At 47.0% G+C, this 17,888-nt stretch overlaps 1 protein-coding gene and 1 non-coding gene across 2 annotated transcripts in view; both read left to right on the plus strand.

Annotated features, from left to right (window-relative positions):
• NFE2 (nuclear factor, erythroid 2) overlaps positions 1 to 16,283 on the plus strand; it is a 30,884-nt gene extending 14,601 nt beyond the window's left edge. Inside the window, exons 2-4 of the mRNA XM_035100036.3 lie at positions 5,420 to 5,502; positions 7,392 to 7,604; positions 13,907 to 16,283. Coding sequence (XP_034955927.1) covers positions 5,452 to 5,502; positions 7,392 to 7,604; positions 13,907 to 14,908 — 1,266 coding nt within the window. The 5' untranslated portion in view covers positions 5,420 to 5,451 and the 3' untranslated portion in view covers positions 14,909 to 16,283. The remainder of the gene's footprint in view (positions 1 to 5,419; positions 5,503 to 7,391; positions 7,605 to 13,906) is intronic.
• Positions 5,679 to 5,750, plus strand: TRNAE-UUC (transfer RNA glutamic acid (anticodon UUC)). The gene has a single exon. It is a non-coding gene; the product is annotated as a tRNA-Glu (tRNA).
• Positions 16,284 to 17,888: the final 1,605 nt, after the last annotated feature.

Raw genomic sequence — 17,888 nt, forward strand, 5'->3', positions numbered from 1 at the left:
ACAGTATGTAAAACATGCTCCACTGTGCATGAGCCACCAATGTGATCCCTGGTATATGCCTGCACATGTGGGTGGTGTAGCAGAAACATTGACTACCACTCTTGATTTCAGCTTCCCCTCTCACACAAGCAGGTGAGAAGGGTTTTAATGCTTTGCATTCCACTTTTTTTTTGAAGATGTCAGAAATTTAGTGTTGACCCTTTGCTAGGTTGCAAGTGAAAACGCTGGAGCAGGCATCCCCAAACTGCGGCCCTCCAGATGTTTTGGCCTTCAACTCCCATGATCCCTAGCTAACAGGACCAGTGGTCGGGAAAGATGGGAGTTGTAGTCCAAAACTTCTGGAGGGCAGAAGTTTGGGGATGCCTGCACTGGAGGCTTCCATTTCCTTTGCAGTAATCTATTTACCTGTGTCCAGGTGCCACAGTTATCTGCAAGTCACAGCAAGTGCGCAGGCCATACAAGTGGATCCAAATGTACTGCCCCATTTGCAGAGGGGCTTTCTGTTCTGAGAAGACGTCTTCCGATAACGGAAGGGGTAATTCTGTGATTGGAAATCCCTCCTTTTGAATGGAGTGATAAGTTTTGCTGTAGCTTGGGCTGTGAGAGAAGTTCCACTTTTCAGGTACAAGTGAGGCTGCGCATATTCTGTGTGTTCAGATAATATGTGCACTTTCATAGAAGCATAGAACTGTAGAGCACCATCTAGTCCAACCCCCTGCAATGCAGGAATCTCAGCTAAAGTATGCATGACAGAAGGCCATCTCACCTCTGCTTAAATGCTTCCAATGATGAAGAAGTGTCCACCACCTCCCAAGGGAGTCTGCTCCACAGCTTTGAGCATCAGAAAGTTATTCTTGATGTTTATAGTTGGAATCTCATTTCTTGTGATTTGAATCCATCGGTTGGGTCCTACCCTCTGGAACAGCAGAACACTAGCTTGCTCCACCTTCCATGTGACAGCCTTTGAGATATTTGAAGATTGCTGTCCTCTCAGACTTCTCCAGGCTAAACATACACAACTCCCACAACCGTTCCTTGTAAAGCTTGGTTTCCAGACCCTTTATCATCTTTGTCACCCTCCTCTGCACATGTTCCAGCTTGTCAATATCATTCTTTTTATTTTTTTTAAAGTAATTTTTTATTAATTTTGCAATAAAAGACAAAACATACATATCATATTCAACCACCCTCTTCCACCACCCCCTCACAAGCCTCCTCCTGCCACGAGAGAGTCCCATGCAGGGCGAATAATCGAAGGTATTCCATTTTATAGCTGGCTTTATCCCCTTCCCCCCCCCCAGAGCCCACTTCTGCCACCAGTGGGCCCTCGGATACGAGGGAAGACAGAGAAGGGTGTCCAGCCAGCTATCTTTCCTTAGAGAAAAAAGAAAAAATGAGGCACAAAAATATAAAAAGAAAAACTAAAAATAACTATTCCTTACTTTTTTTTAACATTGTTATTATTATGGGCTTCCCCTACCTCCCCCTTCACAGATTTTCAGTACAGCTCATTTAAGCAGTTTTCTTATCAAATTCCCCATTCTATTTTCCCCACTTCTAGATTGAATAACACTCCTTTTCTTCCCTTGCCGTAATTTCTTTCCCAAGAACCTCCATATTTTTAAAATCCATTTTAACATTCCCAATTTTAAATTTTTCCAATTATCCTACATTTTCCCCTCCCTCCCCCGATTTCAGCCATTCCCTTCCAGTCCAGTAAGTTCCAAAGTCAACAGTCCAGTTTTCAGTCCTTTTTTGTCCATCCTAAATAAACAAAATATTCATTCTTCCTCCATCCCACCCCCTTCCTAGCCTGCTTCAAGATCCCAACCCCTCTGTCCCCCCCCCCAATGTTCTCTTCTTCTTTGCTCTCTATTTTTTGTCTGGGTTTTCTGTTCTTCCGATGATTCTTGTTTTCCCCCCTCCATCAGAGAGGTATTCCTGATCTCATGTTGATCTTCATCATCTTGCTGTCCCTGTAATCCATCCTCATTTTCTTCACTTTCAATTATATCATAACTCAGTTCATATGTCTTTTTATCATCTTGCTCCCTTTCTTTGGGGAAATCCTGTACTTTGGGCAAGACCTCTTTTAAATCTTGATTTATTTCCTCCAATTGTTGCTGACTCTTATACATCCCAATTCTCATTTCCCACAAGAGTCTTAAGACTTTGTCCTTGAACGCAGGTGCATAATCTTTTGTTGTCATTTTTCTGGCTTGTCAAGGGGAGAGCCAGGCTTGGGAACTAGGGGGTGGCTACAAATTGCAGCTATTCCATGTAACACCAACTGGATACTGTATATCCATTTCATATTTTGTAACATCCACTTTAAAATTGTTTCAAACAGTCACAGTCACAAATTAAAAGTCAATTCTTTGCTTCCATTCATTATCACCTTCGACTCACTGTTCTGATCGGGCTGCCGATTTCCGGGCAGGGAGAAGCTTTCCCTTCTTCAAATGGTTTTAATTGCAGGGATTCTCTCAATCTTGACAATTCTCCTCCTTTACCCTGCCTCTGGGGGAGATTCTTTAAAATGTCCTTTGGCAAAGTTCAAATAATATATTTCTTAACACCGGCAAGGGTCTCTTGTTTTTCTTAACTGCTTCTTAAGTTAATCAGTGGGAGGAGATGGCTTCCATTTTTTTTCTCTCTCTCTCCCAATTCCAAATTAATAAAGTATTCCAATCGTTACTTACAGTCTCTCCCCCCCCCCTCCCCGACTTATTCTTTGGAAGAATTCAGCGCTCTCTGCCTCCGGCTTGGAGCTTCATCCACAAAAAATATAGTCCAACCCCCCCACAAGGTCTGAGGGACAGTGGACCGGCCCACAGCTGAAAAAGTGCTGAAAAGGAGCCAACACGCCTGATTCTCACTCCCATCCCCACCTCCACCAAATTTTAATTTCTTCCTGGAATGGCAATTTCCAAGCAGGCTACTAATTTGTGCAATCCACAAGGGGAATCCATTGAATCCATTTGAGGCTGGTTTGAAGAGCTGTCCTGCCCAAGTCCGGTTTGAAGATCAAGAAAGGAGAGGAGAGGGGCCTTGAAATTGCACATCAAAGGTTGTGCACACTCTCATTTACATTCAGCACACTTCCCCCACTGCTATGGGAAACGATAGTCCACATGGTGCTAGCCACAAATTATATCTATCTTCTCATTTCTTAGATAATACTGGATCTCTCCCCAAACCAACTTCGAACCGAATGGGGAAAAAGAACGACCTAGCTGCATTTCAAGCTGGTAATGTGTACGCCAGGCATCCCCAAACTTCGGCCCTCCAGATGTTTTGGGACTACAACTCCCATCATCCCTAGCTAACAGGACCAGTAGTCGGGGAAGATGGGAATTGTAGTCCAAAACATCTGGAGGGCTGAAGTTTGGGGATGCCTGGTGTACGCAGTCTTTGTGCTTGGGGAGCAGAGAGAACATGTGCAAAAGCCAGCTGGTCACAGCCTTGCCCACTATGGTGTGATATATTGTAGCTGGGGTTGTGTTTTTATGGATCAAAAGGGGAGAAGAGGACTAGGAGCCCAGGGCTGTGAGTATTCCATGTGCAAACACAGGGACGAATGTTGCAAAATTCATTCTTTTGCTAATCAAGGGGAGTGGTACATTTCCACCCTCAACCACAGGAAATCTTATTCAACAGCTCCTCAGGCTTCTTATGAAATTTCGCCCACTTATTTTTAAGCATACTTTTGCAACCATAAGATCTAGTAACTTGCTTTTTTGGAGGGGGGGAAAACTTGGTACTGAGATTCTCAAGAATCCAGTAGCCAATGAAGCACTCCTGGGCTTTCTCGGTGTGCCTGGAATCACAGAATATACATAGACCTGACGGAGAATATGGTTCAGCTGGGGACCCCTGTGCTTAAAGAAAGATTCTTCTTCTGTGGCGGTTGCCTCGCCATACCCCAGAAACAGCTGCATTCCATTGTTATCAGCCTCTGATGATAATCATGGAAGAAGCAAGAACTCCCAATGATGCTCTTTCATTCAGGGCTGGCACCCAGTCAGAGGGGCTGCTGGTGGTGCAATCCAGACACAACCAATCTGCTTCTCCGGATTGCCTTTGCAGGGTCATAAATCAACTAGGACAGCATCGTGGGCACGTGCGCAATGAGCATGCGGGTACTTTGTCATCTTGGAAGCCCTTTTTATTCAGCCTCTGCAGGAGCAGAGCAGTGTGGGCTGGGAATCTTAACACTTTATGGGGTGGCGTCTTTGGGGCTGCTTTCTATGTCTCACAGGGACATAGGAAAGTGGCCTCAGGACTACCCCAGACAGTCTGTTTTCTCAAGCGTTCATCCTGATTTGCTTGCACAAAGCTTATGTGGATTATTATATCCGGCCTTCGCTGAGCATTTATCCTGATTTGTTTGCATGGTGATCACAACAAAATGAGCATTCATCCTGCATTCACCCAGATTTGCTTGTGGTGTGTTTACCTGACTTTCCACACTTCCCTGTTGCAAAAATCCAGTTTCGATGCCTCTGAACACCTGGTGCTGGGGCCCAATAAGAGTGGTGGGTGGGTGGTGGGTGGGGGGCTTTCGTTCTCCTGCCCTGCTTGTGGACTTCTCTAAGTTGCATGGACTGGCCGCTGTTCCGATTTTTTACCTGCCCTTCAACATCAGGTCCTTCGACGGGTTTCAACAATTTAAACCACAACATCAAATGCAGCTAAAATTAAATTCAAGGCACAAGAATAGGCAAGTTGAGGGACCAGCCCAAGCAAGGGATTGAACCCAGGTCTTCGCCAACCAAAGTCCAGCACTCTTAAAGAGGACGGCAGGGCCAGGCAGAATTTGGGTCTGTTTCAACAGCATTCTTAGGTACACAGTGATGTATTTGGTTATTGTTGCATAATAGGCTTGTCAGCTGCCCTGAGTACCGTAATGTAGAAAGGCAATACTGTATACAAATTAAAAAACTAACATGAAAAATCCAGTCTTCTAGGCGAAAAGAAAAAAGAAAAGAAAAGAAAAAGCAGTGGGAAGACCAATCTTGCCCTGCCCTATCCCACCAAATTCCCAGAAACATTCTCTCTTTAACCTCCCTGCAGGGGTGAAACTAGGCTTTATTTCACCTAAGTCAAAGACCCAGTTTGGCAAAAGCAAAAACAGAAAAGCCACACACACAAACACAGTTGTGTACACACACAGAGAGAGGTGGGGAGGGAAGGAGAGCCTCAATGGCACCCCTCTGGAGGCTTCACCCAGGGCAAAAAAACTCAGCTACCCCCCCCCACTGCCCATAGCTATGGCTCTGCCTCCCTGTATTGATCTCTGTGCGCTCTCTTTTTGGCCTGCTGCCTTACCAGTCCACAGAGCCCCCAAACCCCAACCCTTCTCTCCAGGGCAAGCACTCTGTGGCTTGTAAGAAGGCTGCTTATCTTTCCCTTGCAGAAACAGAGTCGGGCACCCTCGTGGCTTCATGAATGTCTGATCCAGGCAGCTGCACGCTGCAGATTCAGAGAGCCAGCTCTGAGGTAAGAACCTGTGGGGAGCAGGGGGAAGTTTTATCAAGGACCAGATGCACAGTCCCACCCATGCCAAGCTGGGAATAAGACATAGAGCGCAGGGGGGGGGGGAAGGTTTCTAGGAAATCAACCCCCCAAACACAGGTTGCTGTCTACCACTAACTTTGCTGGCTGCTACCCCATTATCCCTGGTGGTCTAGTGGTTAGGATTCGGCGCTTTCACCGCCACGGCCCGGGTTCGATTCCCGGTAAGGGAAGTTGTGTTTTTGGGACGCAGATGGCGCTGTGGGTTAAACAACAGAGCCTAGGGCTTGCTGATCAGAAGGTCGGCGGTTCGAATCCCTGCGACGGGGTGAGCTCCCGTTGCTCGGTCCCAGCTCCTGCCAACCTAGCATTTTGAAAACATGTCAAAGTGCAAGTAGATAAATAGGGACCGCTACAGCGGGAAGGTAAACAGCGTTTCCGTGTGCTGCTCTGGTTCGCCAGAAGCGGCTTTGTCATGTTGGCCACATGACCTGGAAGCTGTACGCCGGCTCCCTCGGCCAATAATGCGAGATGAGCACGCAACCCCAGAGTCGGTCACGACTGGACCTAATGGTCAGGGGTCCCTTTACCTTTACCTTTACCCCGCGTCCCCGGAAAATGTTGGTGCTTCCAAAAACTCTAGAGCTGTGTTCACATCTAATTCGGTCCATTTTCATCTGCCATTTTCATTGCCTGGTTCATTGCATGTTTCCCATATAGTGGCATTTTTCTTCTGGGTGGGAGGTGTAGGTTGAGGTTTTATTTCAGGTCCCCCCTCCATCTCCGAAACAAGCGCTGATTATTATGTTTACCTGTTGTAGTTATGTACACTGGAATAGATTTGATGCCCAAACGAGCAGTTCTCCAATGTTCACCTTTCAGCTACTGTAAATGCTGTAAATAGATGCTACCCTCCGCTGTCCTTGAAGGTCGATTCTCAAAAACACCATACCAGAATCAACTATGTCCCTGCGGAGTTGGCAGCGTGGAGACTGTATCACATGTACTCCTGTCCTGTCCCCTATATAAAGACCTCAGGGATGAGATCATCACACCTCTGATATCCGCCATTTCGGGCCGCCCATCTGAGGATATACTGTTTTTCCTCCTGGCAGACCAGACTGCCCAGACAACAAAGAAGGTAGCCAGATTTACTGAGAGGGCCATGAGACTGAGGGCCGCCAGCTGAAGGACAATAGCGCCTCCTGTGTGGACATATAACTAAGATCTCATCTGTTCCATTTTAATTGTGTTATGCTGAATCCCGAGACAGCACATTTTATTGTTAAATATAGCATTTTTCTTTTTTCTTTCCTTTTTACCAGGTTATGTAATATGAATCCTTTGTTGCAATGGCCTGTAGGCCACGCAAATAAATAAAGTTTTACTTACTTACTTACTTTCAGCTACTGTTGCCACATCAATGTACCTGCCAAGGAACATCTGCTGCAAAATCCTTAAATAGTTGCAAAGGATTCTGGGAAGTGTGCTGAGCCATGCACTCGGTTCACATTGCCCTGATGTGCAGTTAGGTTATTTTAGGTGTGGACTTCATGGTCTCTTACCCCTGCTCCCCTTTTTGGAAGGTCGTGTTTTATTTTGGCTGCTTCCAAACAGCTGTTTATTGTGGGATGACATGACACTGTTGGAGCCCAGTGGAAAAGCATTGGCCTCACATGCAGAAGGTCCAAGGTCAGTCTGTAGTTAGGGCTGGGAGAGACCCTTGTCTGAAACCCTGGAGAGCTGCTGCCAGTCTGTGTAGACAGTACAGAGCTCGATAGACCAAAGGTCTGATTGAATACAAGGCTGCATCCTATGAAAGATTCACAATGGTTGAGTTCAGTCTGACCCCGTTTTTTCTTTTTGCATTACAGAACTTTGCTGCCACGGCTAATTTTGGGGGGACCCAGCTGGAGCAGAGGCTGGGCAGGGCCCGGCCTGACAAAATGCCCCCTTTCCCACCCCAGCAAGGATGGGCTCGGGGAACCTTCCTCCCGTTGTACAATCCCTTGGCAGGGGGGGAACCTGGCCCCCAGGGAGAGATGGAGCTCACCTGGCAAGAAATCCTCTCCATCTCAGAACTGCAGGTAAGCAGGCAGGTTGCAATGGAGATCAGGGACAACTTTATGGAGATGAGAGCATTGAGTTAAACAGGCCAAGGCAGCAGCTAAGAGGTTTTCGCTGCAATTAGCAACTGGTGGAGACTGGAACCGGCCAAGAGGGGAGATGAAGAGAGGGCATGTCAATTACTGCATGAAGAACTCTCTGTCTCACTGCTTTTCCCAGAAGGTCATTATCTCTCCAGCTGAAGAACAAATGCTGGATCTCAGCCTTCACCATGCTGATGTTTTGTCTGCAACTCCTATCAGTCCCAATGCTGATAGGGATTGTAGTCAAAACATCTAGAGCCCACCAGCCCATCGGAAAGCTCCCTATGTAGCCCCACTGCTTTCTTTAGCTGCCGCCTTCTTCAATTTCATTGTTTGCAATTGTACCTTCAATATCTCACCTTTTAAGAAACTCCCATCCATCTCAATCTCTCTCTTTGAGTATTTCTGACTAGGTGATCTCACCCAGTAGTTCCTTAAGATTTTTAAAATCTGTTTTCTTCAGAGTTTGTGCATCTGACTACACTCAGCTTTCCCCTTCCTTTGCATAATGGATCCCAGGAGGTCACTTCCACCCAAGCTTCTCACTGCGTTGGTGTGGATCAGGTCCAAGATAGTCGATCCTCTTGTTGCTTTTTCCACCTTCTGGGAAATGAAATTTTCAGCAAGGCAATTGTGAAATTTGTTGGACCTTACATTTTTGGCAGAGTTCGAGAACCGATGGATACCAGGCGAGCTGAGGTCTCCCATGACTACTATATCTCTGAATGTTTGGTAATCTGCTAAAGTAAGATATCATCCGAAGTTTTGTCTGGCTTTGGAGGTTTATAGCAGACTTCCAGACTGAAGATACTGTTGTTTGCCTCTCTTAACATTTTTACCCAAATAAGAGAGTAAGGCAGATGTTCAAACAGAATACCAAAAAACAAAAAGAACCCAGTGACTCAAAATTTTGACTAATTCTAACCTATTTACTGGGATGCGGGTGGCGCTGTGGTCTAAACCACAGAGCCTAGGGCTTGCTGATCTCCATGGCAGGGTGAGCTCCTGTTGCTCGGTCCCAGCTCCTGCCAACCTAGCAGTTCGAAAGCACATCAAAATGCAAGTAGATAAATAGGTACCGCTCCAGTGGGAAGGTAAATGGCATTTCCGTGTGCTGCTCTGGTTCGCCAGAAGCGGCTTAGTCATGCTGGCCACATGACCTGGAAGCTGTATGCCAGCTCCCTCGGCCAATAAAGCGAGATGAGTGCCCCAAACCCCAGAGTCGGTCACGACTGGACCTAATGGTCAGGGGTCCCTTTACCTTTAACCTATTTACTAAGACCACAGTGTTCTCAGTCTACTTATGAGTAAGCAGTAAGGATGGTCGGTTTCCCAATGAGTGGTCAAGGTCTGTACCCCTCATGATGGGATGGGACAATGCTGCACAGGGCAGCCTTTTTTAAAACGACTCTCTTTTTCCAATTTTTTATTGGTTTTTACAGTTTATATTTATATTCAAATAATAATCATAATAATACATACAAAGGATTCTCTTGGACTTACCTCCGCTCCTCCATGAGTTCCGTCAACATTCCTTTTTTCAACTGCATCTTATCAAATTCTCCTTTTTCTTAAAAATCCCTGTTTTCCCACAGTTCTTGTTTTCTTACAAGTTTTGTTACAGTCCTGCCAAAGTTTTTAGTTGTTTACAGTGTTCTCCAAGATAAATTATAATTTCCCCCCATTCCTTAGTAAAATTTCTTTCTTCTTGATTTCTGATCTTCCTGGTCACTTTCCCCATTTCGACGTAATCCATCATCTTTATCAGCCATTCTTCTCTGGTTGTGACTTTGTCTTCCTTCCATCTCTGGGCCAGAAGTAGTTTTTAAAGGACTCTCTGAGCCCGAATTGGATTTGGTGGCACCTGGGTCCTTCTGACCAATGAGAGCCAATGTCACATTTCTCAGCTGAACAGGGGACCCCTTTCAGAAGACTTGGAAAGGTGACAGACATTCACTGGCACACAGAGAGATGGGCCATCTCCAATGGAAATCAAACCTTGAGTCCCCCCCAATACCTTTCATTGCTAGACACCTTAAATGTTATCCTATGAATTGGAATAACTGGCAAGAGATACATGACAAGCAAGCAAGGATTTCTTGACAGATACAACACACATAAATTGCTATTACTTATGCTAAAGTATATGCACCAGAGTAAAAAATGGTAAAGGATCCCCGATTCTCCAGTCGCAAACAACTCTGGGTTGCGGCGCTCATCTCGCTTTACTGGCTGAGTGAGCTGACGTTTGTCCACAGGCGTTTGTCCACAGGCATGACTAAGCCACTTCTGGCAAAACCAGAGTAGCGCACGGAAAAGACGTTTGCCTTCCCGCTGGAGCGGTACCTATTTATCTACTTGCACTTTTGACGTGCTTTCGAACTGCTAGGTGGGCAGGACCTGGGACCGAACAAGGGGAGCTCACCCCATCACAGGGATTCAAACCGCCAACCTTCCGATCAGCAAACCCAAGGCTCAGTGGTTTACACCACAGCGCCACCTGCGTCCCAGTAAATAGGTTAGAATTAGTCAAAATTTGGAGTCACTGGGTTCGTATAGGCAGTTCCTCCAAGATGCAAGGCAGGGCAACCAGATTTCCTAGATCCTGCAGCAATCAATCATAGTCAGATGCAGCTCTTCAAGGTTCCAACAGGTGACGTGGGGTGACGTTCAGGCTTTTCCTCTGCACTCTGGATGCTGTGCAGCTCATTTATATTATTTCAGAGACACCAAAGGAGATATGTGCACAACTCGCCTACAATAGGGGGATGATCATACTGGCTTACCTTAAGAGGGCGGTAGTGCTACTTGAGAGACAGTATGGAAAGTACTGTGAACATTTTGCAAGCCCCCCCACCAGTGTTCAAGTTCTGTGACATAACAGAGAGGGCAGAGATGGGATTGGCTGCTGGTGTCACAATAGCCCTTAACAGTTACGCATTGAGAGATGCTTTTCCTTTGCTGCAGTTTTAAGGTTAGGTAAAGGGTAAAGGGACCCCTGACCATTAGGTCCAGTCATGACCGACTCTGGGGTTGCGCACTCATCTCGCATTATTGGCCGAGGGAGCCGGCGTATAGCTTCCAGGTCATGTGGCCAGCATGACAAAGCCGCTTCTGGCAAACCAGAGCAGCACATGGAAACGCCGTTTACCTTTATCTACTTGCATTTTGACGTGCTTTCGAACTGCTAGGTTGGCAGGAGCTGGGACCAAGCAACGGGAGCTCACCCCATCACAGGGATTCGAACCGCCGACCTTCTGATCAGCAAGCCCTAGGCTCAGTGGTTTAACCACAGCGCCACCTGGGTCCCTTAGTTTTAAGGTTACCAGATTATTATTTTTCAATGAATCCGGGGACACTTTTCAATTTCAATGGATTTTGTATGGGGACTGGTTTGTAAATCCGGGGACTGTCCCTGGGAAACGGGGACGTCTGGTAACCTTATCCTAGGAGGTTGTGGCGTTTGGGCAGGGGCAGCCCTCCACCCCCAGGGGAAAGGCCACAGGGCTCCTCCCCATCCCTCTCTGTTTCCTGTTTGTCTTTCTTCTGCACAGGCTAGCAAAGAGCTTTGGGAGGAGATGGAAGCACTGTCATACACAGCTTTAGTATTAGAGATTAAAACTAGCAAGTTAAACCACCAAGGAATATCTGCAGTGTTTCCTTGCCCCCTAAAAGGACTCCAGCCATTCCCTTCAAGGAGGGCATTCCACTCTACTCCCCCTCCTCCTTTTCCATCACTCATCCCTGCTGCTTCGAGGTGGGGGAAGCTGCCTTCCTTTTATCATCATTTTTACTTTTGCAAAACCTCAGAAGAATGTGTTATAATAATTTTAAGGTCTCTCTCTCTCACACACACAAGTTAATAACTGTATATATAAACCACATGTCTGAAACCCCACAGAAAAGGTCCTGAACAAATTGACCTCAAATATTTCTCTGCAAGGTCAAAGTGGGAAACCTCCCCATTGTCTCTTTCCTCACAAATCCTGTCCTCACAAATCCTGTCTTAAGGGCACATTCAAGATAGGAACAGGGTGTGAGCCTGGCTGTCACCTGTGACCTAGATTCAGGAATTAAGTAGTTATAATAACAAGAGTGGCCAAAACCCAGATAATGCATTCAGGTAACTTGCCAGACAGGAGATAAACAACACACTCTGGATTCTGTTTTAGACCACCCCTTCTGTGATGTATGTATGATGTATTTGGGGTGGTGGTGGTCTTGGGCTACACCCCTTCTGTGATGTATGTATGATGTTTAATTTAAAAAGTCTAGCAGTGTTTCTCAACCTTGGGTCCCCAGATGTTTCTGGCCTACAACTCCCATGATCTCTAGCTCACAGGACCAGTGGTCAGGGATGATGGGAGTTGTAGGCCAAAAACATCTGGGGACCCAAGGTTGAGAAAGGCTGCTTGCCCGCCAGTGCTCAAGGTCTCTCCCCCCCCCTCTGTGTGTGTGGAGCACCCTGTTACAACAGCTTTAATAAAGATCAGGCTTACTAGCTGCCTAGCTTCTCATTATTCTCTGGTTGGCCTGTTATTTTCTCCTACCGATAGAGAACCTAAAATGAGGACTCTATATGGGCTCTTGGGTACCCCATAAGGAAAAAGAGCAGTTTTTTTTTCTTATAACAAATGCAAGATTGAAATCCTCCCATGTCTTGCATGAGCCTGACAGCCCAGCTCCTAAACACTGTGTCCAGGGAGAAAATCAACAGCATGTCCAACTTTGTCATTCCTTTTTTTAAAATTGCTAAGAAAACTTTTTGCTGAAGCAAAGATGGCAGTCCTCTCCGCATTTGCCTGGGAGCAGGTCCCGTTGACCTACGTGGAGTTTCCTTGGGAGCTAACATGCAAAAGAAGGAGCTGTTAGGGAGAGGAAGGAGGAGCATATATCACCCTAGACAGCGTTGCAGCTCTGCATGGGGGTTTAGGTCCTCCACAGAGGCGTGGACCAAGTCAGTTGCAGAGTGGCAGGTATCCATTGCACACAGTTGCCTCCTTCACGGTGACTCTCCCAACACTGCCCCATTCAGCACCTGACCCCCAGGGAGATGCAAGGTGGGGAGGAACGGTGCACAATGCGGGATCTGTCTGATGAGATGAATCACCCTTTTGTTCTTAGGGGGAATGCTATCAACCCATCCATCTCTGCCAGGTAGGCACCTGTGCAGGGGCTCCTTCGCTCCTCTTCCGCCCCTGCATAGCATGCTATGCAGCAGAAGGCCGTGCCAATGAGTAGGTGAGGGTTGTGACTGAGGGATGCTCAGACTGGAACACCACCTATTTAGTCATCAAAGAGCAACGTGCTGGGCAAACAGATGGCTAGGGAGAGCAAATTGTTAAGAGAAAGCTGCTACCTACTGAGGCCTCTATTGGAAAAGGAACGGGAAGGTGTGTGGAATCGAAGGAGTTACACCGAGAGGGGGAACAGGAGTTCATTTGCATGGAAGTTGGATCAGCAGTCAGGAAACAGCTTAGAACAAGAGCCAGAATTCCTGGGTTCTAAGTTCTGCTTTCTGAATCTCTGGATCATAGGTAGGCAAACTAAGGCCCAGGGGCCGGATCTGGCCCAACCACCTTCTAAATCCAGCCCACAGACAGTCCAGGAATCAGTGTGTTTTTACATGAGTAGAATGTGTGCTTTTATTTAAAATGCATCTCTGGGTTATTTGTGGGGCATAGGAATTCATCAATTCCCCCCCCCCCAATAATAGTCCGCCTCCCCCACATGGTCTGAGGGACAGTGGACCGGCCCCCTGCTGAAAATGTTTGCTGACCCCTGTCCTGGATCTTGATTGGTGTCTCCCTCCTCCTAAGCCTCAGGTGTGACTCTACACCAGGGGTCCCCAAACTAAGGCCTGGGGGCCGGATGTGGCCCAATCGCCTTCTAAATCAGGCCCACGGACAGTCCGGGAATCAGTATTTTTTTACATGAGTAGAATGTGTCCTTTTATTTAAAATACATCTCTGGGTTATTTGTGGGGCCTGCCTGGTGTTTTTACATGAGTAGAATGTGTCCTTTTATTTATAATGCATCTCTGGGTTATTTGTGGGGCATAGGAATTCGTTCATATTTTTTTCCAAAAGATAGTCCGGCCCCCACAAGGTCTGAGGGACAGTGGACCGGCCCCCTGCTGAAAATGTTTGCTGACCCCTGCTCTACACCCTTGTATGCAGGGAAATCTGTGTGAACTTTTAAGCCTGTGCTCAGCACCTCTCTCTCTCTCATCCCTGCAGGGCCTTGAGATGCCAGCTGAAAGCTGCTATGACCCTGCCTTATGCGGTCATGCACAACCAATGGTGCCACCGCCCAGCTATGGGCCGTGCACAGAGATGGGGGACGGTTCGATTTCCTACAGCCATCCTGCTCCACCATACGAGCGCCCCTTCCCAGAAACTCTGCCAGGCCCTTGCACTGTCTACAGCTACACCGGCATGCTGATCTCCTCCTCCCTTGAGCCTCCCGGACCTGCCATTCTGGGCGAATGTAAAGGGGCGCCAGGGATGGTGTTGGAGAGGGACTTGGCCAGTTGTTATGGGCCACAAGGCCCTTGCAAGCCCCAAGAGGACTTGGAATCAGACTCTGGCTTGTCCCTTAACTACAGCGATGCAGAGTCCCTAGAGGCAGAGGGGCTGGAGAGGGCAGAGTATGCGCCACTGTACCCCATGGACCACGCACTACCCTACCCAATGTTGCCTCCTGTGCCAGAGGTGCCCTGCGCCAACCCACCCCTGGAACATTCTCTGGAGAAAGGGCGGAGCCCACGTGGGGAGCTTGTTGGCAGCCGGGACGAGCGGCGGGCCCTTGCCATGAATATCCCCTTCCCAGTCGAGAAGATCATCAACCTGCCCGTGGACGACTTCAACGAGCTGGTGACACGCTTCCCGCTGAGCGAGCCTCAGCTGGCTCTGATCAGAGACATCCGCCGGCGCGGCAAGAACAAAGTGGCAGCTCAGAATTGCCGCAAGCGCAAGCTAGAGACACTGGTTCACTTAGAGCGGGAGCTGGAGGAGCTGAGCTGCGAGCGGCAGCGGCTGCTACGGGACCGAGGAGAGTTTAACAGGACCCTGGCGCTCACCAAGCAGAAGCTGGGAGCTCTCTACCACCAGGTCTTTTGCATGTTGCGTGATGAAGCTGGCAACACTTACTCCCCTGAAGAGTATGTGCTGCAGCTCGCTGCAGATGGCGGAGTCTTCCTGGTACCGCAAAGCAACCACCCAGACAACCCCACTGACTGAACAGAGCAGATTCTGGTGGGAGAAAGTGCAGGGATTGAATAGACCCACTTGACCCAAAATAAGCAACCCTCTACTGTTTTCAAGGAGCCTCCACCTCAGGCTTTGAGACTACCAATAGAGGAACACAGTCTATTGCAAGCCACATGGCAAATGGACGCATATACATATTTGTAACCGAACAAATCCCATTGCTTCTGAACTTAAAAGTGCTTATGACTGTATCTAAGCCATTCTTTAAACACACAACCGAGTTACAGAATGGGGAAGAGGGAAACAGGTCTAGCCAAACTGTGGTAATCATTTTTGTTAGCTTGACATTATTTGCTTAATCCACACACCATTTCTAAGGTTAGTCTTTCCCAGAGATTGTTTACTGAAGGCAGTACAGTCGTACCTTGGATCTCAAACGGCTTAGCTGCAGTTTCGGCAACCAAACAATCGAGAACCGGGTGTGTGTGTGTGTGTTCCAGTTTTCGGAAGCAAAATCGGCTGCCAGACTCCCGAAACACATTCTGTTTGGCAACCAGGCTACGACTGTATTCCCAGACCATTGTGGCAGGGAGTGGGGAACCTCAAGCCAAGGACCAACCAAATTCTTCTCCAAGCCTCTTTATATGGCCTTCTGAACTCCTCACGCACAGCCTCATGCTTTATACCTCAAGTGTTGCCTCAATGAAACATGCCCAAGAATTATTGCTTACCTCAGTGGAAAGGTTGCATTGTGTGTGAAATTTGCCTACTGGCAAGGGCGTTGGACTAGATGACCCCTGTGTCCCGATTCTACCGTGCAAAAGCAAACTTGCATTCACTGTTCCTCCTACTTTTGCCCCTGCCTCCATCCACCCGCTGGCATGCAGCACAAAGACTGAAAAAAGATCTGTATGGTGGCGTTAGATTGAATTCTGATCAGAATTGTATTTGTGGCAAGGTAAATGAACACTGCATGTTCTCAGGTATTTCTGTAAAAGGGGACATTATGGGCAGGATTAGTGCTTGCTAGACATTAGTGCTTGCACAAGGCCGATCAACAATACCTACAGATTTCTCCACCCAGCCTGCCTTCCTGGTCTTCTGAAACTACAAGGTCTTTAGAAACGTGATGGGAAACATAAGGTATTCCAGATGATGGACTTCAGCTCACACTAAGCTCAGGAAGCATGCCCAATGGCCACAGGTGTTGGGAATTGAGAGTCTAGCAGAGGGTGTGTTTCTTAAATTTACTTATTGGCTCTGGAGTTGAATCCAGTGTTTCTCAAAGGGGGTTGGCATACCCTCCAGTGCAGAATACTAAGATCGGGGGTAGGGGAGGTAAGTAAAAAAAAAAAGTCACAAAATTTCAACCTATCTGAACATTCAATAAAAAATGAGGCAGCTTGCAATCTTTTCAGAATTAGCCATAGTGGTGCTCCATTAAGAGCACAGAGATTCCCGTTTCCCCCACATTTTGTGGAACTATGCTTGCTGTTGGCTATAAGCACCACTTCAGGCGTTTGAAGGCCGAGGGCTCATCCACAGTGCCCCCCCTCCCACAATTTTTCCCACTTGTCCTTATACAAATCCAATGTTTTCCGTTTGCTCTGCCACTTTCCTCAGGAAACCCACTGTTTACTGCTGAATCAGAACAAACATCAATCCACAGAAAATCCAATTGATACTTGTTCCGATTCAGTGGTGAACAGCAGGTTTTCCTGCAGAAAGTGTAAAGACCCCCCCCCCAAAAACCCTCAGACCTGTGTATAGAAATCATAAGACAAAAGGAAGTTAGTGAACCCTTCCACAAAAAACTGCATGAAGGAACCAAAACTGGTTCTATGACCTATGTTCTGCTAGAATAAATTATGCAAGCATACTTGACTAAGTAAGGCTCAGGAAAGAGCAGAGGCTTTTAAGACCCAGATGCTGCCCTGGGATCTTACTGTTGCTTCCAGATTGTTGAGGCGCGGTACAAAATTGTTTTAGCCAACTATTACAAACCTGAGTTTTAACAGGGAGGCTAGCTTGTGTCTCAATAAGTTCTAAGCCTCTGTAAAAGCTACACCAGCATGTGGGACAGGCTTGCACTAGCTCTGACAGATCATCAATCCCTTGCTCTTTACCCATGGAAATCGACAGCATAATGTGGTCTCTTAAAATGCATGCTGCTTTCCAGAAATGCAGGCCACCTGCATCCCTCAGAATAAGTGTACCAGGGTGTTGGGCAGAACACACTTGTGCAAGAGAGGACTGTGGCATCAAAATACATCTGGCCTGCAAAGCAGCAGGGCCACTCACAATGTGTACATAAGTTGCACTTAAATCTTTCTACAGAATAAACTCGTTTGGTTAAATCGTGCCTCATGTTGCATTTCCCTTTGCATTGCAGCATCAGTATTTTAAGTCATTTTGGTTTTGTGCATGAAAGGTTTGTGGGGCGGTTGTGTTTGACAAACCCAGAGCAACTAGCCGCTAGAGCAAATACAGACACCCAATGTATTTCAGGGAAGCAGGATGATCTCAACAAAGCTATTTGTGTGCTGTGTAAGGAGCAGAGTGCCTTAACTGAGTTATCTGTGTCTGTCCTTGCTGGAAAAACAACAACGTTAAATACAAATATTGCCCATTTTATTGAGATGGTTTTTTTTTGGCTCCAATCATTTTATTTATGGGAGAAATTGTAGGTGTTGAGCAGTTGAAATCTGAAGACATAATTGTAGGTCTACTTCAATAAATTCTGCAATGAAAAGTGCACGATGAAGTGGAGCTCAACCCTCTTTTTCTATGAAGGCCAAGAAGGCTGTGACAGAATATTATGGAATTCACTAGTGCCTTAGATGTTGACAACTCTGAAAATGCAACCCAGTTGCTACAACAATAATTACTTAACGCAGGCATGTCAAACTTGCGGCCCTCCAGATGTTTTGGACTACAATTCCCATCTTCCCCAACCACTGGTCCTGCTAGCTAGGGATCATGGGAGTTGTAGGCCAAAACATCTGGAGGG

This window comes from Zootoca vivipara, chromosome 2 (assembly GCF_965207765.1).
Source record: "Zootoca vivipara chromosome 2, rZooViv2.hap1.1, whole genome shotgun sequence".
In the NCBI taxonomy this organism is placed as follows: domain Eukaryota; kingdom Metazoa; phylum Chordata; class Lepidosauria; order Squamata; family Lacertidae; genus Zootoca; species Zootoca vivipara.